This window comes from Perognathus longimembris, chromosome 2 (assembly GCF_023159225.1).
Source record: "Perognathus longimembris pacificus isolate PPM17 chromosome 2, ASM2315922v1, whole genome shotgun sequence".
In the NCBI taxonomy this organism is placed as follows: Eukaryota; Metazoa; Chordata; class Mammalia; order Rodentia; family Heteromyidae; genus Perognathus; species Perognathus longimembris.
In genome coordinates, this window is record NC_063162.1 from 48094644 (window position 1) to 48119208 (window position 24565).

General features: G+C 39.5%; 1 protein-coding gene and 1 pseudogene across 4 annotated transcripts; both read left to right on the plus strand.

Moving 5' to 3' along the window:
- Window positions 1-149: 149 nt before the first annotated feature.
- On the plus strand, window positions 150-23985 carry Nudt13 (nudix hydrolase 13). Of its 4 annotated transcripts, none has more exons than XM_048339010.1 (10): window positions 150-330; window positions 425-474; window positions 6378-6472; window positions 10888-11027; window positions 15004-15138; window positions 16487-16593; window positions 17604-17729; window positions 17861-17972; window positions 18545-18699; window positions 22301-23985. In XM_048339010.1, the coding sequence occupies exons 3-10, from the start codon at window positions 6390-6392 to the stop codon at window positions 22496-22498; spliced, it is 1056 nt and encodes a 351-aa protein (XP_048194967.1). In that variant the 5' UTR covers window positions 150-330; window positions 425-474; window positions 6378-6389; the 3' UTR covers window positions 22499-23985. The 4 variants fall into 4 exon arrangements, with proteins under 4 accessions (XP_048194967.1, XP_048194968.1, XP_048194969.1 ...); XM_048339011.1 differs by having other exon boundaries at window positions 153-330; window positions 15004-15111; XM_048339012.1 differs by lacking the exon at window positions 10888-11027 and having other exon boundaries at window positions 155-330; window positions 15004-15111.
- LOC125346453 lies at window positions 12583-13953 on the plus strand (annotated as a pseudogene).
- Window positions 23986-24565: the final 580 nt, after the last annotated feature.

Consider the following 24565-nt stretch of genomic DNA (forward strand, 5'->3'; position numbering starts at 1 on the left):
ATATAGTAAACTACATGTTGAACTACAATTCCCAGAATGCACCTCTACAAGGATTCTGGGAAGTGTGGCAGAAGTACTTTTTTTTTTTTAACCAAGCACAATTAATTTTAGCAGGCACAGATTAAATTACATTTCCCAGAGTGCATCTTTGTGAGGATTCTGGGAGGTGTGGCAGAAGCAGCAATGGTCCCCTAGGGAAAGGAAAACCTTCTGAACTTGAAAGTTTGGGGTTTCCTGGTTTCTGCCGACTCTTGAATCCTAGGAAGGCTTCCCCAGAAGATTTCAGTGTGAGCACAGTGAAACAGAGACCTGTTTAACATTCCAAATTAGGTAGGGCATTAAAGGGAGGTATAATCAGAACTTGACAACAGTTCTTGATAATAGCACTTTACAATTTTAGCTTCTTCTCTTTGCTCTCTTGCAGAACCAGGGGACTGACCGGTTTTGACTTTGTGGAGCTATCTCATTAACTAAAAGGTAATCGTTTTCTGATTATTATATATGTATATATTTTTGAGAGTTCCTTAGAAAAATGTACTTTGCTGACTTCTTATCTTTTGCCTTAATTTCTTAAATTAAGGGAAGAAAAAAAGAATCTTTTAGAAAAATCAAATGTTTTTCATATAAGGAAGGTCACTGAGACCTTGAAGTCTATTTCCTAGGTCACCCATGCATATTTCCACGTCCCTTTGAGGTCACAGTCATGGAGAGATGGATTCTCTCAAAAGGGCTCTCCCCACACTTGAGAGCCAGGGCTCTTTGCAGGGAAAGTTGCCATGAGGACTGGAGCATTACTGTCCATGAGCATTACTGTCATGCTTTTGTGCTTTATAAATGAATCCTTCCTCTGGAAAGATGAACAGGATAAGGAATGGGTGTGGAACGTTTATTACAGAGGGTTCAGAGAAATTCTTAATCTTCAGTAGGTTGCCTCATCATTCTTAATTTTAATTTAATCTTTAATTAGTTCTTAATTTTGGTCTTTTTACTTGAGGAAAAAAAAACATAAATAGCTCTCTGTCTACCAATTTCTGAGTCCACAGGTAACCATAAACCACAGTTTGCCATGGTTAATTTAGTTGCAACAGTAACTGGGCAAGAGTTCAGGAAGCCAAGTACAGTGAACACAGATTAGTTAGTACTTACAACCAAATCAAACAGTTGCTGTAGCTCCCCAGATCTCAGAATCTTACCAAAGGAATTCCCTTTTGGCTCACAGAGAATATGGTGAGGTGTTTCCTAGGAGCAGGAGCTTAGAAATAGTTTAAGCAATTAGTCCTAGGAACTAGTTATTTTAGGAATAGGATCATCCATGATCCTCCCATTCATGCCTCCGATATAGCTCAGATGATAGGCATATATCACCATACCCAGATGTTGTTTGAAGCAGTGTTTCCATAACTTTTTGCCATGCCTAGCTTCAAACCATGATGTTGCTGCTGATCTCTGCCTCTTACAGCTTATGTTACAAGCATAAGCCACTGCAGCTAGCTTTTTTTCTTGGGGGGCGGGGGGGAGAGGGTAGACTCTTGCTATGTAGCCTAAGGCTAAGCTGTCCTCAAACTCAAGATCCTTCTATCCAAGCCTCTCAAGTGCTAGGTTGGTATGCTCCATCATGCCGAGTTTACTTGTTTAAATCTTTTTTTAAGTCTGGGGCTTGAACTCAGGACCTGGGTGCTGTCTCTGAGGGTTTTTGCTCAAGGCTAGTACTCTAGCACTTGAGCCACAGATCCACTTTTGGCTTTTTTGGTGGCTAATTGGAGATAAGAGTCTCATGGACTTTCTGGCTGGCTTTGAACCTTAATCTTCATATCTCAGCAACCTAACTAGCTAGGATTACAGGCATGAGCCATCAGTGCTCAACTAATTGCTTATATCATAAAGTGAATATATTGTGTATAGTGTGTGTGTGTGTGTGTGTGTGTGTGTGTGTGTGTGTGTGTGTTGTGTGTGTGTTTCTGGCCAGTCCTGGGGCTAAAACTCTAGAACTGGATGCTGACCCTGAGCTCCTTTTTGCTGAAGGCTAGTGCTCTACTACTTGACCCACAGATCCACTTATGCTTTTTCTGTGATTCTCTGGAAATAAGAACCTCATGTACTTTCCTGCCCTGGCTGGCTTTGAACCATGATCCTCAGATCTGTCTACCGAGGAGCTAGGATTATAGGCATGAGCACCAGCACCTGGCTTACACTTACATTTTTAAGTACAGAAATTATTAAAAGAAAAATAAGTACTTTTTTCAATCTTTATATTTCTCCAAAATTAGTCACTGGTTACTTTAGTATTTGTACTTAGGGTCATTTGAAACATATAAATAAATACATAACTAATTTGTGCATACTGGGATATATATGCACATCTTTTTTTTTTTTCCCCACGTCCTGGGGCTTGCATTCGTGGCTTGGGAATTGTCTCCGAGCCTTTCTGTGCTCAAAGCTAGTACTCTACCACAGTGCTGCTTCCATATGTCTTTTTTTTCTTTATAAATTTGCTACCAAATATTACTTGTTTTTCTTTTTATTTCCCTCCAGCTTAAAGTATAATTGAAAAATAGAAGTTTTATATTTATGAACTACAGTTTCATGTTTTCATACATGATATGTTATGGAATTCAATCTAGCTACTTATTAGATATGTCACCTTACATACTTGTCTTGTGTGTGTGCTCTGGTCCTGGAGCTTGAAATCAGGGCCTGGACACTGTCCCTGAGAGTTTTACTCAAGGCTAGTGCTCTACCTGTTGAGCCATAGCTCCACTTCCAGCTTTTTGGTAGCTAATTAGAGATAGCAGTATCACAGACTTTCCTGCCGGGGCTGGCTTTGAACCATGACCCTGAAATCTTAGCCTCCTGAGTAGCTAGAATTACAGGCATGAGCCACTGGCAACCAGATACTTGGTCATTTAAAAAAAAAAATTGTTAAGACATGTTCGATTTTTTTCTTGTACTTCCTTTTTTGGTTTCAATACTAGGGCTTGGACTCAGGGCCTCAAGCTCTCTCTCATCGTTGTTGCTCATGGTTGTTGCACTATCACTTGAGCCACATCTCCAATTTGGCAATTTCCTGGTAAAATGGAGATAAGAGAATTCTGGACGATTCTGTCCAGGCTGGACTCACAAAACTTTAATCCTCTAGGTCTCAGACTCTTAAATAACTAGGATTAAAGAGTAAGCCATTGGCAGCTAGCTTAAGACTTATTCTTTTAGTAATTTTTAGATATTCAACACATTACTATTAACTCTAGTCACCATGTGGTACAATATGTCTCCAGAACTTATATAATCTAAGTGAAACTTTGTACCTTTTAACCAACATCTGCCCTTTGCCACCTGAGCTTTTTTTTTTTACTTAATATAATCTGATTAATTTTCTGTCACAATACATACTTTTCACTATATATTATTTTATACTTAACATTTCTGTATTATTCTTGTTGTTTGGTAAGTGCTGGAGATGGAACATGGAACCTAGAGCCTTAAATATACGAGGCAAGCACTCTACCACTGAGCTACATTCCTAACTCGCTGTAACTTTTAACATTCTTGTATATGCTTTCCTTTCTCAGACAAATAAATTCCTAGAAGTGGAATTGTTATGTGAAAGGGCTGCTTATTTAAAAATTTTTAAATATTCTTAAATTAATCTTTAAAATACTACATTAAGGCAGGCACCAGTAGCTCATGCCTGTAATCCTGGCACTTGAGAGGCTGAGAATGGGGAGATTTCAGTTCATGGCCAGCCGAGGCAGATTTCACAAGATTCTTTGTCAACTCATAACTGGGCTCAGTGGATATACCTGTCATCCTAATCTATATAAGAGGCTGAGACTGGGATGATTGAGATTCTAGGCCAGCTCAGGGAAGAAAAATCCTCAAGACTCAATCACAACAGAGGGAGGGTATAGTCTGTCAACCCAGCAACTACAGGAAGTCTACTATAGGTAGATTAGAATCCAGGTGGGCTTGGGCAGGAATTAGGACCCTATCTCCAAAATAACTAAGACAGGCCTGGAGGAACAGCTCAGTGGTAGAGCCCAAACCCCAACCCCAATACTACATATATATATATTTTTTTTTCTGAGTTGTATATGAGCTAGGAAAATTCTAACAATATTTCACATAAGTCCTTGGGGTTATTGAAACCCATATATCACAGACTACTTTTTGTGAAAATTGTTTTCTTTCTCCTCTAACAGTTCCATGGGGACAGGGATTTTCATCTTTTATGTATTTTTTTTTATTTCTTAAGAGATCTTGCAGGGCTGGGGATATGGCCTAGTGGCAAGATTTCCTGCCTCATATACATGAGGCCCTGGGTTCGATTCCCCAGCACCACATATACAGAAAATGGCCAGAAGTGGCGCTGTGGCTCAAGTGGCAGAGTGCTGGCCTTGAGCAAAAAGAAGCCAGGGACAGTGCTCAGGCCCAGAGTCCAAGCCCCAGGACTGGCCAAAAAAAAAGAGATCTTGCATAATGTCAGTACTCAATAAGTATTTTGTTGACTCTCATTTACTAAATATATTTTACCCTTGCCTAGGACATAGATTGTAGCCAAAACTATGCAAGGATTACTCACCAGTGACTCATAATTATGCAACCAAGAAGTAGGTCTAAACTTCAGCTGTTCTTGGTAGGTCAGTATCAAAGCTTCCTTCTGTTTGGCATAGTTAAAAGATGGTTGGTTATTTAACTACACTGGTTTTCTCATTAATTTCAGTGGAATTTCTTGACATTTTGACTACTAATGTGAAAAGTATTTTGAATGGGGAAGGAAATACTGATTTACAGCTTAAAAGGAACAACTGAGCTGGGGCTATAGCTCAGTAGTAGAGTGCCTAGGATGGATGAAGCCTTGGGTTCAAGCTCCAGCACTGAAAAAAGAAACAAAAATAAATAAATAAATAAATAAATAAAAGGAACCATCTTCTACAAACTGGATTTTCTTTTCTTTTTTTTTTTTTAATAAAGCTCTTTATTTATTCTTTTTTTTTTTTGGCCAGTCCTGGGCCTTGGACTCAGGGCCTAAGCACTGTCCCTGGCTTCTTCCCGCTCAAGGCTAGCACTCCGCCACTTGAGCCACAGCGCCGCTTCTGGCCGTTTTTCTGTATATGTGGTGCTGGGGAATCGAACCTAGGGCCTCGTGTATCCGAGGCAGGCACTCTTGCCACTAGGCTATATCCCCAGCCCCTCATTTTTATTTTTTGGCCAATCCTGGGCCTTGAACTCAGGGCCTGAGCACTGTCCCTGGCTTCTTTTTGCTCAAGGGTAGCACTCTGCCACTTGAGCCACAGCACCACTTCTGGTTGTTTTCTATATATGTGGTGCTGGGGAATCAAACCTAGGGCTACATGCATATGAGGCAAACACTCTTGCCACTAGGCCATATTCCCAGCCCCTACAAACTGGATTTTCAAATACAGAATTATTTTCCCTCTTCCACTGAGCTACAAAAAGAAAAGAAAAGAGTTTGGATTAATGTGAATTTACATAGTTGCCTTTTGAAACATGTTTCTAATGCCCAGGATTTAAATTTATGTGTAGTGTATCTTCCTTCCTACTTCTCAGAAGGATGATTTTTGTGTATTCTTAGAAACTTGGGAGATATACCACACTTATTATTTAATCTTTTGGGATAATGCTAGCTGTTCTAACAGGTAAGAGTTCAGTGGCTAGTGTGGCTAGGAGTTACATGCAGAGTATATGCTTATCATGTGTTAAGCCCTTGGTTTGACCTCTAGCTCTATCCCTCCCCCCCAAAAAAAAAAGATTTCTATATCTTAATATGAGAATTTCTTTTTAATTATTATTTTATTTCTGCAGTGCTGGGGATTGAGCCTAGGGCTTTGTGTATGATAGGTAAGTCCTCTAGCACTGAGCAACCCCACCTTTACCCCCCCAGCCAGCCAATATGGCACACGTTTATTTCTCACTCACAAATAGTCTAGTGCAGAGGGTGACTTTTCTCCCACACATGTGGGAGAAGGATCTGGGCTTCTTGTAATGACCCCTTGGAGTTCTATGAGCAGGAAGGAAAAAACGGGAAACATCACTTTCAATTGTTTAGATACATTAGAGCAGGAAGTTTGATGTTAGCTTATACTCACAGATTACTAGCTTAGCAGAACAGGTTTCAGTTTTGTAGACTGAGGAAGATGCATGGAGAATTTGATATCTATAGCTTGTTAGTGGTAGAATCCAGGTCATCTGACTCTTTAGTTTCTTTTTCCTTAGTATTGCAAAGTAATTTTTTATTTAATTTAATTTTTAATTTTTTTTTAATTATTTGTAAAGTGATTTTATCCTGGCTTAAAATGTAACTTTCTTAGTAATTCATTACTTACTATAATTCTTTTTATTTTTTAACTCTTCTTTCTTGCAGGGACTTGACAATGTCTTTATACTGTGGAATTGCTTTCAAGAGAAAATCTTTTTGGTGCTATAGGCTACTGTCAACCTATGTCACAAAGACACGGTGAGTTTTGACTAACCTGAGCTCTGATTATTCTGTTAAATTATAAAAGCAACCATCTCAAAAATCCCATACTGAGGATTGAAGATGTATGGTAAAATTGCCCATCAGTTGGGTGCTGGTAGCTCACGCCTGTAATACTAGCTACTCAGGAGACTGAAATCTGAGGATTGCAGTTCAAAAACAGCCAGGACAGGAAAGTCTACGAGACTCCTATCTCCAATTAACCACCAGAAAATTGGAAGTGGCACTGTAGCTCAAAGTGGTAGAATGCTAGCCTTGAGAGAAAGAGCTCAGGGACAGGGCCCAGGCCCTGAGTTCAAGCCCCATTAAAAAAAAAATGCCCATGATAATGTTCCTTCTTTTGGGTTACATTTTTTTCAATTGCAAATTATTTAAACAAATTTTTAAACAAACTGAAGTTTCTAATAATATCTAAAATACCTATAATGTCACATTCTTGAATATAAATTCTATTTAAGTAAAGCTTTAAATAAGAACTTCTTTTAAATTCTATTTAAATAAAGCTTCATCTGACTTGGCATGGTGGCTTATACCTGTATTCTAAGCTATCTGGGGGGTAGAGAGAGAAGTTTTGTGAGTTAAGGCCAGCCCAAGGGAAAAAAAAAAGTTAGTGAGGATCTGTCTCAAAGAACAAGTTTAGTGTGGTAGGTAATTCATGCCTGTAATCTCAGCTACATGAGAGGCTAACATAGGAGGCTCAAAATTTGAGCTAAGTGTTGGACAAAGCATAAAAACCTATATGAAAAATAACCAAAGCAAGAAGAACTGGGATTGTGGCTCAGGTAGTACCATGCTTGCCTAGAAAGCAGAAGGTTAGTTCAAGCCATATTATGCTGCCAGTAAAGATAAAACTTTGACTTTTCCACTATAGGTACCTTTAGTGCCTAAGTGGTGAATAGTACAGCACTGAAGTATTGTCAAATTAACTTACAGTAAAGGAGAAATTAGATTAAGTAGAACCATAAATACATTACAAACTATTCTGAATAGTGAGTGTTTCATGACATTTCTTAAATAAATGTGGGTAATTACTAAACTGTTCCTCCCCTACAAGAAACAAACTTCAGTGAAAGGTAGAAGAAAAGAAAGTTACAAGAACATGGGAAGATGATAAAGAGCTTTGTGATAGCCTGAAGAAATGTGAAATCTGTGAATCTGGAATCAGCTAGCCTGCGCCCAGACTTAGTGTTTCCATTAACAGCATCTGTCTAGTGTGGACTAGGAACTCTCAACACAAGATGAAGTGTGTGCTAATCCTGGACTACTCATCCCTCAGGGGGATGCACCTTCTGGATGCAAATATAACCCTTAGAGGAGTTCTAGACACACAACCAAGGTTTCCTATGCAGAAAGACCTCCCAAGCTTGAGTGCTCAGACCAAAATGTCTACAAGGTTCTGCATGAGCAAAAATGAATCCACAAATGATTGCAGAATTTGTCTAAGATATTATTGGACATTTAGATTGCTGTGCTTCTCAGGCTGAGACTCCAAGAACAATAATAGTATTACTGAGCCTAAAAATAAGTATCTAAAATGATTAAGCATATTTGAAATGAATAAAAATTCTAAGTCTACCACCTAGTATTTTATGATGTAAAAATATTTAAGAAAAAAAGGCTACAAAAGCCAAGGTTTGACTGGTTCTAAACATACACACACACACACACACACACACACACACACACACACACACGCTATAATACATAGGCATATAAACAGAACTAGTTATGGTGCACTGATTCATTAAGATGATAGTTTGGAGAATTCCAACTATAAATGGTGATTATTTCTGCTTGGAGGAATTGATTATTGAGAGCCAGGTGCTGGTGGCTCATGTCTGTAATCCTAACTGCTCAGGAAGCTGAGATCTGAGAATTACAGTTCAAAGCCAGCCCCAGGAGGAAAATCTGTGAGATTCTTATCCTCAATTAACCACTAAAAGTGGAGGTGTGGTTCAAGTGGTGGTAGAGCACTAGCATTGAGTATAAAAGCTCAGGGACAGGGCCCAGGCCCTGAGTTCAAGGACCAGTACACACACAAATTATATCACCTGATTTTTAAAGAACGTCTATTTTTTCTATTATAATAAGAAAAATATTGCCAAAGTTTAAAAATCATCTTTTTATCCTTGAAAATCTTGGGTCCATGCTATTGTAACTAAAGGGAGAAAATAAGGTTTTAAAAAAGTTCCTCATTGAGGACAGTATAAAGGACTCAGGGATCTCAGTGCCAGTCTGCTGAGGCCTTGGGTTTAAGATCTTAACCTGGGTGTTTGGGGAGGTATCTTTGTTTTTGAGGGTCATTAGGACAAAGCACAGGTTGTGCCACTCTTACTCTTTACGAAGGCTAGCAGTGTTTGTTTTATTTTTTATATTTGGTAACCAGAATGGCACATTTTTCTCCTTTGACATACATTGAGTCTTTGCCCCATGATGCTGTGGCTACTCAAAATAAGTTTGAAAATATTACAAGTCTTGAAATATCAGGTTCCTTTGTTATGTGTTTATAAGGAGCTCATTGTAACTCCTTTTATCACACTGTCAAAAGAGGTTCCTAAAGATGGCTATTTGGGTGTGTTCATCATTTTGCTTTGTATTTTCATGTTGGGCCAACTCTGTCTACTGATGTCACAAATGTTCCCAGACCCTAAAAGATAAAATAAAAAAATCCATAAACTGTTTCTCATTTACCTGAGAATCTTTAGTACTTTTTGTTTTTTTTCAATGTTGGGATTGAACTGATCACTTGTGAGACAAGTGCTGAGCCACTGAGCTGCAGTCCCCTACCCTGTTTTGGGTTTTTTTTTTTGGTCAGTTGTGGGGTTTGCACTCAGGCCCTGGGCACTGTCCCTGAGCTCGTGCTCAGGGATCCACTCTACCACTTTGAGGCATAGTGCCACATCAGGTTTTCTGGTGGTTAAATGGAGTTAAGAGTCTCATGGGAATTTTTCCGCCTGGGCTGGCTTTGAACCGTGAGCCTCAGGATCCCAGTCTCCTGAGTAGCTAGGATTTCAAGTGTGAGCCACTGGCGCCTAGCTGCTTTAGGGTTCTGACAGGTCAAATGGTTATTAATGATTTTTATCCCAAAGCCCCAAGATAACTCACATTCAGTCTATACTGATTACATGGACTCTGCCTCCATTTCCAAAGACTGTAGATTCACACCACCCTTAATATAGGTACCGGAAAAGACTAGGATATGTTCTGTTATTAACTCCTATTAATAAGGGGACATGTTTTTGACATGTTGATTTTTTTCAATATTTTAATTTTTGCTATTTTTAATAAACATTCTATATAACTTGAGGGCAGGTATGGGAGGAGGAAAAAGAGGGAGAACAAAGGAAAGGTGACATTGACCTAGACACATTGTACTTATTACCTAATTTATGAGACTGTACCTTTTTTTTTTTTTTTTTTTTTGCCAATCCAGGGGCTTGAACTCAGGGCCTGGGAGCTGTCCCTGAGCATCTTTTGCTCAAGGCTAGCACTCTACACTTGAGCTACAGAGCCATTTCCAGCTTTTTCTGTTTATGTGGTACTGAGGAATTGAACCCAGGGCTTCATGCATGCTAGGCAAGCATTCTACCACTAAGCAACATTCCCAGCCATGGGATTGTACCCTTTTGAACAATTACTTAATAACAAGAAGAAGAAAATATCTTTTATTATTTTAACTTGGCCAGCTATGGCTTAATCAGTGGTCCCTTTCAGTCCACATAGATAAGGATGGGAGTTACCTTCCCTGGATTGACTGAACACCATGCACTCTGTCCACATTCATGAAGCCATCTCTAGGCTTTCTGTAGTTGATGTTTTCGTCATAATACTTGTTTTCCTTCTTTTTTTTTTTTTTTTTTTTTTTTTGCCAGTCCTGGGCCTTGGACTCAGGGCCTGAGCACTGTCCCTGGCTTTCTTTTTGCTCACTTTCTTTTTGCCACTTGAGCCACAGCGCCCCTTCTGGCTGTTTTCTGTATATGTTTTCCTTTCACTCCACTACCTGTAATTTCTTGCCTTATGGTGTAGTATTGGCAAAATACCATGAAGTTCAATGTTTACTACCCTTGAAGTTCAAGTCAATAAATATTTACTGAATTGAGCCATTGATTGACATGCAGAGCTTGGAAAGGTAGCTGCTACCCTCAAGAAAAGATCATAGTCTTCCAAGGAAAGAAACAGTTACACACACAACCATGGCAAACAGGGGTTGGGGGGTGGGGGGTGGAGCGAATGACGAAGGCTTGAGGCTGCTCAAATCCTTTTTGGAACAATTAAGATGAAAATAAATAAAGGAAATAACCATGCTAGGAGAAGGATGCAGGAGAATTCTCAAAGATGAATGCTATCCAAATAACTAAGCCTGGTCTTATGACCTAATAATTTCCCAAATATAGGTATTTATTTGAACTGAAGGAAGATGATGATGCATGTAAAAAAGCCCAGCAGACAGGAGCATTTTACCTCTTCCATGGCCTGGCTCCTTTACTTCGGACAGCAGAACATGGATACCTGGTCCCCCGGCTTAGCCTATTAGGTAAGCTCAGGGTATACAGGTGGCCGATTTAGCCTGTGGCCACTAAGCTAAATTCAAACCATATTGGATCTCTCCAAAATATCTTTAACTTTAGAGTCTAGATTTCTCAGACAGATTCTGAGTCTCAAGCTTATTAACTGCTTCTGCCAATTAAATTTAGTACTGTATGGACCTTTGTTGTCCTGTCAGCAAAACTGCTATCTAAATTGGACTTGCTACTTGGTTTGTGAATAAGATTCTTGTTGGCACACAGCCCTACTTGTCTGTTGGTATTGTCTTTATGTCCCTAATACAAGGGCAGTTGGGTGATTTTAACCAAGACTGGATCACTCACAAGACATAACAAAATTAGTATCTCTTTATAGTGAAAAGTGACAACTTCTGCCTCAGTGAAGTTGCAGTTACACAGTTTAAGATTTGTATCCTAACTTAATTTTTATTAGAGTATTAAAATTTACAATGAGTTAATATGAGGACTTCTTACTATATTTTGGGCTTTGATATTTATTTATTTTGAGATGGGTTCTCTTGGCCTCAACCTTCTTTGGCTAAGACTACAGGCTGGAATTTGGTATTCAAATATTAGCTTTCAGTTTTATATTGACATATAAATACAGTTAGTCACTATATACTAACATCTAAATACACTGCCAGTGAATTTCCTCACAGGTCATGTGTTGGAGCACCCAGACAGGAAGTTTCCAGTAATGCAGAAGAATACAAGGACTTTGTTCGAAGGCAAATATCTCATGTAGAGATTTAGCAATGTTATGTTGTATAGTGAGCAAATAAATGAGTCCTTAATGCACAGGTTTTCCTCCTACAAAGATAGCACTTCCTTTTCATAGACCAGGATCTCAACTGAATATTCCACACTGGTCTACCAAAGCAACACAGTCTGGAAGCTAATTATGGAGCTAGACTTGTCTCTTAAGTATAACACTTCTCTTTTTCAATGGGCTTCTAAGTTAACTATCATGTATATTATGAACAAGACTTAACATAAGGATATGTCCCTAGTATCAATCACAGTACACAATCACAGTACAATCACAGTACAATCACAGTAGTTACAGATACATAGAATTCCATCTTTGATAGAAACTTCTCAAATTTCTGGTAAGAAAGCAGAGGCCTGACTGCTGGTGATTGGACAGCTAACAGCACCAGGGCAGGGAGAATAATGTCTATTTTTAGGGAGGAATAAAAAATTAACACTGTTGTCATCTATCTAGAGAATTGGAGATTTCCATTCTTTGCGTGCGTGTGTGTGTGTGTGTGTGTGTGTGTGTGTGTGTGTGTGTGTGTGTACTGATACTGAGACTTGAACTCGGGGCCTGGGCACTGAGTTCACTCAAAGCTGGTGCTCTATCACTTGAGCCACTGCTCCACAGTGGCTCTGGCTGGGTTTTGGTGGTTAATCAGAGATAAGAGTCTCATGGACTTTTTTTGCCTAGATTGACTTTGAAGTGTGATCCTCAAGAGTAGCTAGGATTACAGGTGTGAGCCACCAATGGCTAGCCAGCCAGCTCAGACCTCCATTCTTAAATGGACCATGGTGTGCCCAGTGTGAAATAAGAAACCAGTCAATTACTCATAGTCTGACTCTAAGAGAGATGATTTGAGTCTTAAACAAGAAATCGAGAACAGTATCAAAGGAGTTAAAAGAAAACCCAAAAGCTAATGAATAATTTCCAGAAAGAAGATATCCTACTGCAAGAGGAAAAAAAAAACAAACCTCTAAACAAGGGGGTTGCTTTGGATGATAAGAATTCTCAGACAAGCCTAGCAGTTGCTGTACCTTTCTATCAAGGAGCTGACACTCACAATCATGTGCATGAGTCTCAAGACAAAGGTATTGAAACCATGGTAACAGTAAAATGAGTAAGTCTCCTTGTATCTCTAATTGCAGTACAGTCAGTAATTATGCAGATTTAGACATGATTATGGTAGAAGATGATGATCTTGGTGTTCAAGGGAAAAGAAAAAGCAATGTCTAAAGCTGTGACAGCTCAGCAGAGGAAGCTACTCTTGGCAGGCAGTGATAGTGACACTGTTAATGACACCAAGCCAGAATCATACAGAATAACAAAGAAATCATGGTTTGAAGATCATACTGACACCGTTGATTTAGGTGAAGGTCTTCAACAGGTTGGTGAGAATCTTTACATTATTCTGGCTGGCATCAAGCAAAGTGGGACAACCATACATGATGTGTTTTCTGAGATGTCAAGTATGAAGTCTATTTTTGCCACCAAAAGGTGAAGATTCTGAAAACTATTCTGATTTTGATGAGAATGAAGACCACAGTGTAACAAAAAGTAAATCTAAGGAAATTAAAAAGAAAGAAGGCAAAATCTCCAATAGAAAGAAAAGTAAATTCAAATGTTCTGGTGATGTCAGCAGCATCTGCTCCATTAAATTGAAATCTGAGTCCTCACCCAAGAAGCATATTCCTTCTACCTAGTCTACCAGGAAACCAGCCCAAATATGCAGTCCTCCATCTGCAGGCAAGAAACCTAAGTGGGTCCCACCAGTGGCATCTGGAAGCAGCAGTGTACCAAGTCCCCAAAGCAGAGTTTTTGCCTTGGCTTGTCCCAATTAGGAAGAGTTAAGTCTTTGCATCCAAGTGCAATTGGCAGCCTTGTGTGGTAGCAACGAAATGTTTGAGAGAATTACAGATCTAAGTCTTGTTTGCATTTGAGTTTACAGCTGAAGATGGTGTTATACATACAAGGATCTCAACATGTCCCATTTATGACCTCTACCCATTTTCTGGACTTCAGAAAGAGGACTGTTTTTAAGCATCATCTTCTCCTGTCATTACTTCTAAAGAAAGAGCATATTGCTTTTTTTTTTCCTCCTATAGTATCAGTCATTAGGTGGCTGTGGGCTTGACATGGAGGAAGTCCTCGTCAAGTGCTGTTCTTTTCTAGCCACGTGCTGCTCCTTCCTAGCTTATCTAGTTCATCTCACTCAACCAAAGGAAATTCCAATTCCAGTGGGAACGAACTGATTATCTTCTCCTTCAGGAGATATCTTTTGTAAGCTCCTGAAGCTACATTGCTAGTTTACAAGGACTGTGTATGTGTGTGCACACATGTGCACCCACATGTGCTGGTCCTGGAGCTTGAACTTAGGATCCCTGAGCTCCTTTGTGCTCAAGGCCAGCATGCTACCACTTGAGCCACAGCACCCCTTCTGGCTTTTTCTGAGTAGTGTATTAGAGATAAGAGTCTCATGGACTTTTCTGCCTGGGCTGGCTTCAAACCATGACCCTCAGATCTCAGCTATCCTGAGCTGAGTAGCTAGGATTACAGCCACTAGGCTCCTGGCTAAAAGGATGCTTTGTGTTTTAGCCAAATCTTCTTAGAGAAAGAATTCAGAATTATTATTAAAATGATTACTCTACTACATCTTATGCCCCCTACTTGGAAATAGGTGGCTATTATAAACAAATAAAAGGTAATAACATGTATGAACTCTTCATTGTCAGAGCCTTTAATGAAAGTGAAAGAGTTTAAAAAAACAGAAAGGCAGAGATCAAGCATAGCTAAGTTACTAGACCAAAGTTACACAGTAAACTGCAGGGCAGTGGCTTCAAGTCAAGTACAGTTGGTCTCCATATCCTTGGAGTCAACCAACTATGGATAAAAAAATAATGGAAAAAAATGACATCTGTATAAATAGAGACTTTTACTCTTGTCTTTATTCCCTAACAACACAGCATATTACTGTTCGCATAGGTAAAATATATAGGACGTTTATAGCTTATTTATATTAAAATACTACGCCATTTTATATGAGGAATTTGAGCATCTGCAGATTTTGGTATTCTGAAGTATTCTGTAACAGTTCACCCACAGGAACTGAGGGACAACTGTATATGTTAAGCAAAACTGTATGATTTCCTCTACGTTTTAGTGATTGAAATCTTGCTGTTTGCTTTTTCCCCCCTGTCCTTTCTGTTTCTTAGAGCTGGAAAGGCTCCTGGGTAAGTTTGGACAGGATGCACAAAGAGTAGAAGATTCTGTGCTGATTGGATGCTCTGACCAGCATGAAGCTTGGTTTGCTCTGGACTTAGGTCTGAATAGCTCATCTTCCATATATGGTACATAATACTATTCCTAATGGGCACTTCTCAGCAATTATAGATTTGGGGATTTCATATAATACCACTTTACTGTACTAATATAAAATATTATCAACTTTTTTTGTTTTTTATAATAAGGATATAAAGACATAAAAATACTATCATCTACTAAGTCCATTTAAAAGAAGGACTTTTTTTTTTGCCAGTCCTGGGCCTTGAACTCAGGGCCTGAGCACTGTCCCTGGCTTCTTTTTGCTCAAGGCTAGCACTCTGCCACTTGAGCCACAGTGCCACTTCTGGCTGTTTTTATATATGTGGTGCTGAGGAATTGAACCCACTGCTTCATGTATATGAGGCAAGCACTCTTGCCACTAGCCTGTAATCCCAGCCCAAGAAAGGACACTTTAGTGTTTTCTTTCCAGCTGGTTCATTGCATTATTCTCCGTACATTTAGATATTTTATGTTTTAAATATTTCATATACTCCTAAAAACTCATGACATCAAGTTGGAAATGGCAGTTCATCCCAGCACTTGGGAGGCTGAAGCAGCTGGATCATGAGTTCAAGGCCAGCCTGGGCTACCGAGTGAGACTCATTCTTAAAAAAGAAAAAAAAATATAGCACCATTCTTATTTCTCTTACCAATGCAGAAAAATAGAAATGTTACCCTGGGTCCTAAGGCCTGCATTTGGGAACCACTTTGCTTAGGTTTGCAGCGCCTATCATGCTTTCCTTCTCTCCAAGGTTTAGGGATAAATGTCATGATGCTGGAAATGAGATTTAGCTAGCTTAGCCCATTTCATCTCTTTTCTAAAGTGTGGTTAGTGAAAATCAGCTTGTTGCCCTAAAGATCTTGAGAAACACTATGCTGTTTCCCAAAATGGCCTAAAAATTACCTGGTGCTTATTTTAAAAAAAAAAAAGTCTGGGCCTCATTTTACACTTGCTTCCTTAGAATCCTTGGGTAGGCACTTGAGAACCTGTGTTTTGTGACTTTTTTGTTGTTTGTTTTTAGCACTGTGATTTGAACTTGGGATCTATGCACTCACTTGGCTCTTACTCAGCCGGTAGTATACCACTACCACTTAAGCTGTGCCTCCAGTACTACTTTTTAATGACTTTCTTGGAGATAGAACTCCATGAACTTTTCTGCTCAAGCTGGCTTCAAACCTTTATCCTCCAGATCTCAGCCTCCTGATTAGCTAAGTGTAAGCCACAGATGTTACGCAAGAATCTGCATTCTTTCCAAATCCCAGTGGAGTCTTAGTAGGCAAGTTTGGGAAACTTTGCTGTAACAAGCTGGACTAGAGAGGCTCAGAGGCAAAATCTGACATTTGTTTAGTTTCATTCTATTTTTAATTTTCTAGCCTCCTTACCAAAACCTGAAATGGAGACAGAGCTCAGAGGGTCTTTCACTGAACTGAGGAAGGCTCTTTTAAAGCTGAATTCAATGGATTCCTCCTTGCTATTCACAGTAGGTTATTTCTCATTTTTGTAAGTTTAATAAAATATGTATATAGTAGGGATGTGTGCATACACAAAAGCTAGTGACATTTGATCTCTTCTGTAGACCACAGTCCTTCTATAAACCTTGGTGGGACAATGTGCTGTAGGAAGATTGCTTATTCTTCCCTGATTTGCCTTTTCTTTTGGTAGAACTGCTGACTGTTTTCTCAAAAGAACATGTAGCTCTGTGACAGTGGGGTCTCTCAGCCTCATAAACATTTAAAGTGACCCACACCATGACATAAATCATAGTTTTTGTATGAAAAATAATTTTACACTGCTTTAATGACTTGTCTTTACAACTTTAGATTTTGCTTGTTCTTTGTTTTGCTTTTCTTTTTGATTACGGTACTGGGGATTGAACTCAGGGCCTTACATTACTTCCTAATTACTCCAAAACACTTGAGCCACACCCCCAAGCCTTTTGCTTTCAGATTGCTTAATAAAGAGGGTCTTGCTGATTTTCGCTTGGGCTGGCCTAGAACTGTGATCCTTCTGTCTCTGCCAACTGGTGTGGACTATTATGTCTGGTCCCTGCTGTGGTGTTGTGATTATTTATTTTAAGGAAAAATTAGGTCCCCTCCCCCCCCAATAATTCCAGCTTCACTAAGAAGGAATACTGTGATATGCAACTATATGCTGGATCATGAATAAGTATCTTTTACTTTACATATTTTATATGTTTTAAGCAACTCAACGCATTTTAAAATGCTTTCTTTAGAATAAGGATGTAGAGTGTTAGAACATTTGCCTATTTTGTGCATGACTCAACACACACACACACAAAATTCCAGAAACAAATAAGTAACATGACTCCTTTTTAGATTTCTGGCACTAGGGGAATATGTTAGTAACCACCTCAAGTCGGTAAGCTGGAAAAAGGCTGGCATTTCCCTAGGAATTATTCTAGATAGTAGACTCAGTACCATTATAATCCATTTTCTCCAAATGAAGTGAGAGCCATCTTTGTATTTCTAGGCTCAGGCTCTTCTCCGTTGGCATGACAGTCATCAGTTCTGCAGCAAAAGTGGGCAGCCCACTAAGAAGAATATGGCTGGCAGCAAGCGTGTGTGCCCTTCTAATAAGATCATCTATTATCCACAGGTAAAGTGCTTTGAGGACACACGTCTGTCCTGGGGAAGGAGACCTGTACAATCAAAAGCTTCCTCAATTACCAATTCTTTCTGCCTGTTAACAGGATCCAAAATGCCAGTGTCTCCATTCTCCCTTCCTAGATGGCTCCTGTGGTGATCGTTCTTGTGTCAGATGGGGCCCGATGCCTGCTTGCTCGCCAGAGTTCCTTTCCCAAGGGACTATATTCTGCCCTAGCAGGGTTTTGTGATATAGGTAAGTTTAGAGGAAAAAACAGGTGACCATGGAGAATAGAAAGCCTTATTAATAGTAGGTACTTGTTCTGTTGTAGTGCTTGCCAGGCGCATTCTTTCCTATCTTGCTTTCTAGCATTTTAACTCTCTAGCATTGCATTAGACACATTCTCAAACATACAGTATAACTGGAACACTCCTACAATTTTTTTTGCTACATTAACTTAAGACTCCACCCTAAATATTTCAGCATGCAGAATATTAACTAGAACTTTTTGTTTATTTGTAGGGCTTTGGTTTTTAGTCTGTTGTGGTAAGGCTTACAGTGAAAAGCAGAATTGTTCTAAAGCCGAAGGCAGCAGTAGCTTTAACCACTGCTACACTTACCTTACATTCAAACCTAGTAGGCTTGGCACTGGAGTCCAACATCAAATTTCAGACCTGCATCCTGTTGCTGGAACACTTCCAAAAACATTTCATTGACTCTAATTTAGAGCCTATTTTGTACTCCTTTCTCAAATAAGCTGCCTTGCTACAGACCTATGATACACAAACTTTCTGCTCCATGGCTGTCCTCATTTAATCTGCTTGCAGGTGAGCGTATAGAAGACGCTGTCCGTCGTGAAGTTGCAGAAGAGGTGGGGTTGGAGTTGGAAAGCCTCCAGTACTCTGCATCCCAGCACTGGCCCTTTCCTAATAGTTCTCTCATGATTGCTTGTCATGCAATTGTGAAACCAGGGCAGACAGAGGTATGTTCTTATGTTTCTCTTATGCTGTGACTATTTCCTTTGTTTTATCCAATCCGCTGGGCAGGAAGTAGTTACTGAGCACTCCTCTATCCAGTATTGTGTAGATTACAGAGATATGGAAGATATGATTTATACCAAGGAATTTGCAATCTTGTAAACAAATCACCATTCTCCCTTAAACATATCTCAGTCATGAGACAGTTTCATTTTTTAACCACTTTTTATTGAAGTCTAATTAACATACAAAAGGCTGTATACATTAAGATGTATACTACTTAATGAGTCTGGAGATAAGTATATACAGGTGAACCATCGAGTCATCGTAGTCCATGTCATCAACTTATGCCATTTTTCAAAAGTTTCCATTGTCTTCCTTTCTTTTGATGGTTAGAACAATTAACCTAGACCTAATCTCAGTGTATTCGTAGTTGGATTTTTTTGGTGATACTGGGGCTTGAAGTCAGGGTCTGGGTGCTGTCCACTAGCTTTTTGCTCAAAGATGGAGATGTATCACTTGAGCTACAGCTTAACCTCTGGCTTTTTGGTGGTTACTTGGGGGTAAGGGTCTCCTTTCCCCCACATCTCTACCAGCATCTCTTATCCTCTTCTTTTGTTGAGAAGTCAAGATTTTGCAATGTAGCTCAGGCTGGTCTTGAACTCACTATGTAGTCCTAGTTGGTCTCAAATTTGTGATCCTGCTGTTGCAGCCTCCCAAGTGTGCAGGTATGCACAATGACTGGCTTCATTTTTTTTTTTTTTTTTTTTTGCCAGTCCTGGGCCTTGGACTCAGGGTCTGAGCACTGTCCCTGGCTTCTTTTTTTGCTCAAGGCTAACACTCTGCCACTTGAGCCACAGTGCCAATTCTGGCCATTTTCTACATATGTGGTGCTGGGGAATCAAACCCTGGGCATATATACGAGGCACTCTTGCCACTAGGCCATATTCCCAGCCCTCATTTTTTTTTTTTTTGATAGTAGCCATTCTAGCAGGTTTTGTAGTTTTACTTTGCCATTTCCCTCATGATTAAGATGTTGAACTTTTTAAAAATCAATGATCCCTTAATTTCTTTTGAGAAATAACCAGGTATTTTGTCTATTCCTTTTTTCTAGTGTTAGGGGTTGAACCCAGGCTTCATTAATACTTGGCAAACCCTATTTGCAACCCCTTGCCCATTTTTAAATTGGGGTCGTTTCTTAGCTATTGAGATAGCCAGGTAAAAGTTTGGATATTAACCTCTCATCAGATTTATGGTCTGCAAATATTTTTCTCTCCTTCCATTTTATTTCCTTAGCTAGGCAGAAGCTTTTTCCTTTGATGTAATCTTATCTATTTCTGCTTTTGTTGCCTGTATTTTGGTGTAGTATCTAAAAAATCCCCTTAGTCTTTACTTTTGTTTCTAAGAGGTTTATGGTTTCAAGTTTTCACTAAGCCTTTAATCCATTTTAAATTGTGTTTATCATTGGTGTGAGAGGAGTCCCATTTCATTCCTTTGCATGTGGATATTCAGTTGTCTCTAAAGTATTTATATGAGACAATTTATCTTTCCCCTTCAGCTTATATTACCTAACATATAATTAGCACATGATATGTGAATCAATTACCTTTTAGTTTTTATTTTTACAATACCATATTTGAACTCATGGCCTGTGTGTATTAAACACTCTACCACTTGAGCCACACCCTCAGCTTTTTTTTTTTTCTTTTTTGGGGACAGAGTCTCACATTTATGCCCCAAATCCTATTTACACTTCCATGTAACTGGGATGACAGGACCACCACCACATCCAGGTTATTGGTTGAGACAGGTGTCTCTCTTTTTGCCTCCCTGTCCTCAAATCTTGATATTCTCAATCTCTACCTCATAATGAGCTGGAATTACAGGTGTGAGCCACCATACCTGACCACATATATCAAATTTAATGACTGACTTTGAGATTGGTTTTAGAGCTCAAGATCAGGATATTGGGGACTAGTGATACAAAATGATAGGAATTCTAGTTGAAAAGGACTTTGATGTTGTCTTTCCTAGCCTCATCTTGCTCATCTGGAGGATCTCTGATGGATAGCCTTGTTGTGACAGCATGCCAAAATCTGACTATTGTGTGACTTTTAATTGTTTTACTTTTTTGTAATACTAGGGTTTGAATGCAGGGCCTCACATTTGCTACTCTGGCTTGATACCACTAAGCTATGCCTCCAGCCCTGTTTTTCACTGGTTATTTTTTTAAATATATATATATTTTTATTGTAGAAGTGGTATACAGAGGGGTTACAGTTAACTAAGTCCAGTAATGAGTACATTTCTTTCTTTCTCTCTCTCTCTCTCTCTCTCTCTCTCTCTCTCTCTCTCTCTCTTTTTCGCCAATACTGGGACTTGAACTCAGGGTGTGAGCAGTTCCTAAGCTTCTTTTGCTCAAGGCTAGCACTCTACCACTTGAGCGCCACAGCATGAATTCCAGCCTTTTCTGTTTATGTGGTGCTAAGGAATCGAACCCAGGGCTTCATCTATACAAGGCGAGCACTTTACCACTAGGCCATATTCCCAGCCCTCACTGGTTATTTCTGAGCTAGGTTCTCATTTCCCACAGTGCCTGGGCTACAAGCAGCCTACTTTTAGCCTTCCCAATGTTGCAGGATCATATAGGCATGTGCCAATGTGTTCTCCCTCTGTGGAGAACATATAACACGTGGCATCTACAGGCTAAGTGAAAGTCAGTTCTAGATATTGCCCAGAAACAAAAGAGGCATAAGAAAGAGAGGTGGTCTTGTGAACTTTTGTGCCCAGAGTAGTCTTGAAATGCATTCCTTCCATTCTCAGCCTTCCAAATAGGAAGGCTGTGATCACACCACCAGCACCCAGTAGTGATTTCTTTTTTAAACCACTGAATCACTTGTAAGCTTCCTGTGGCCAAAGTTTGCATTACTCTGATCCTTGCATTTGGTTATCATTAACTCTTACCCATTAAAAAAAATAACAATTTTAAATTCAGAGTTATTATGATAAATGGAGTCACAAAGAAAAATGAGTATAATTTATACTTCCAGATATTTTTGCCCCTTTGATGCTGGCCTCCTGCATAAACATATGTGGTATTACTAAGCTACACCCCAGCCTATAGTTAAAGAATTTATTAAAAGAATGTATCTCTTTTAGAATTTTTTTTTCAATGTGCCCTAATTCTCATAATTTTCTTATACCTCTTTGGTTTCTAGACAATACCTAGAACTGACTTTCACTTTGACTATATATGCCACGAATTATATTTTCTTTTTATTTTTGGCCAGTTGTGGGGCTTGAACTCAAGACCTGGGCACTGTCCTTGAGCTGCTTTGCTTAAGGCTAGTGTTCTACCACTTTGGGCTACAGCTCCACTTCCAGTTTTCTGGTGGTTAATTGGAGATAAGAGTCTTATGGACTTTCCTGCCTGGGCAGGAACCTTGATCCTCTCAGGTCTCAGCCTCCTGAGTAGCGAGGATTACAGGTGGAGAGCACCAGTGCCTGGCACCAAGTGCTATAGTAGCCAGTTTCCCATATTTGGCTTTAGTACTTAAATTTTTAGAGTTCCTAACCTAACATTCTTTTCTTCCTTATGTCTTTTAGATCCAGGTGAACTTGAAAGAACTGGAGGCAGCTGCCTGGTTCAGTCATGATGAGGTGGTCACAGCACTGAGGGGAGAGAGCCCTTATACTCAGCAACAGAACAAGATTTCCCCATTCTCTTTGCCCCCTAAGTTAGCCATTGCCCACCACCTGATTAAGGAGTGGGTGGAAAAACAGGCCTGTTCTCTGCCTGCTTAGCCCAGGACATCTACATTCTTTCTGGCTGAAGGGCATGCCTTCAGAGATCCATTGTAAAGGAGAAGTAACAAAAGCAACAGGCCAATCCCATAATTAAGTGGTGAAGGTGAACCTAAAGAAAGCTATCTCGGGTCAGCCATGTCAGCGCAAGACACTCCTATGAACAGGCAATAAGAATGACAATATACACTGGGTATGTAGTCACAGCTACTTGGAAGGCTGGGTATCAAGATTGCTTGAGCCCAGGAGTTTGGGGCCCGCCTAAGCAACATAGCAAGAACTTCCTCTTTTAAATAAAACAACAACAAAAACACACTAGGAGTGGTGGCACATGCCTATAACCCCAGTACTTGGGAGGCCTGTTGGTTTCCAGTTCCAGGCAAGCCTAGGAGGCTACATAGTAAGAAAACAAAAAAAACAACAAAAAAAGCTAAAGTAAGAGAAAAAGCTGTTACTGTGTCAACTATAAAAATCAGAGTAAGAGTAGAGATTAGTTTCTATGTAAGCCCTTCATAATCCACTTTCTCCAAGACCTTAGAAGCAAACATCTGGCATGTGTCTTGTTAATGCTGTGTTTATATTAACCACCAAAATGTGCCTGGAGTAATTATGGTTAAGATGTATATCTTAACATGGAAAATATATAACCAACTTCAAGCTACTAATCGGTTATTGAATTAGGAAAAACATTTTCAAATCTGTGTATAGGTACATTCTTGTACATAGTAGCTAAATAAGAGGATTTGTTGATTTTTTTTTTTCCTTCTCTCCAGTGTTGATGGAATTCAGAGCCTTATGTATGCTATGCAAGTGCTCTGCCCCTGAGCTATACCCTTGGCCCAAAAGTTTTTCTCTTAAATTGTTTGAAGGGATTAGGAAAGAGTGAGATAGAGAGATAGTCTTCCTCAGAATGTTCTTGTAGTAAATGAGGGCGGCAATGAGGTTCTGTTAATATGGCAGAGTGCCCGATTAGTAGGCACAAGGACCAGAGTACCATCCAAAAACTCCAGTAGTATAAAAAAAAAAAAAAGAGAGAGACTACTTTCTGTTCTCAGCTCTATTATTTACTCAGTTTGTGACCTACATAAAAGATCATCGCTTTGCCATCCTTGTTTTCCTAAATTTGTACCATTTTTCCAGCCCTGTGAGATAAGCAAAACCAGGATCCTCCTCATAATATGCCATTCTGAACCAGTCTTAAGGAAGAAGACCTTTTTTGGAGGGAATAAAGGAAATATCTGCACTTTCTGTTCAGATTTTTTTTTCTGTCCAATGAATCCAGGAAATTTTAGAAAGTGAGAATGAGGGAGCTGATTACAAAAAAAAGATCTTTTTGGAGTAACAATCAAAGTCTAGGTTCCAAGTTGGCACAAATGAGACAGTGTGCAGAAGTACTATCTTTAGATGATTTTAGGCACTAATTCGTAATTAAGATATAAGCCCCAGAGATCCTAGATTTATTCACAAATTGTCTCCCATAGGACTAACCAAAACAAGATTCTAGAATAAGAAAAGTTGAAGCTCTAAATTTCCTTTCAATCTCAAAGGGCACTACTGTCTTTGTTGCTGGCAAATCATCACTGCTCTGGGAAAACTCAGGTACTTTCCTCTGGCATTGTTGAAGGCTATTATGTGTTGGGACTTGAGTGTCCTGTTAGGTTGGCAGTTTGCCTTTACCTGGAGTGAACCCTGGAGAAGAAAAAAGCACTCACGAAAGAGAGCCTGAGATTTCTTCATATCTTGCAGTCAGAAGAAAACAGTTCAGGGTCCATGTGTATTACTGTCTCCCTATCATTTCCATCTCCGGGGGTGTGTTTGTGAGCACATGTGTACACATTCCCAACCTGAAAACATTGGTAGAAAGGGAAGTGCGCAGCTTCCTGGTTATGAGTTTCTCAAACGTAACTGGGGAGTAAATGTTTGCTTTTTGACTAATGTGTTTTTAAGAAAAGAAAAGATGGGTAGCAAATAGGAGAAGCTGCAACACTGAGCTTTGTTTACCAAGCATGAGTAGGGCAAAGGGCTTTTTTAAATTCTGAATTTGTGAAACTGAGGCAAAAGGCAGGG

Coding starts and splice junctions, on each gene's coding strand:
- Nudt13 (XM_048339010.1), top strand. CDS start 6,390: ATGTCTTTATACTGTGGAATTGCTTTCAAGAGAAAATCTTTTTGGTGC. Junction 15,139..16,486: donor TAGCTCATCTTCCATATATG/GTACATAATACT, acceptor TTAATTTTCTAG/CCTCCTTACCAAAACCTGAA. Junction 17,730..17,860: donor AGATCATCTATTATCCACAG/GTAAAGTGCTTT, acceptor CTCCCTTCCTAG/ATGGCTCCTGTGGTGATCGT.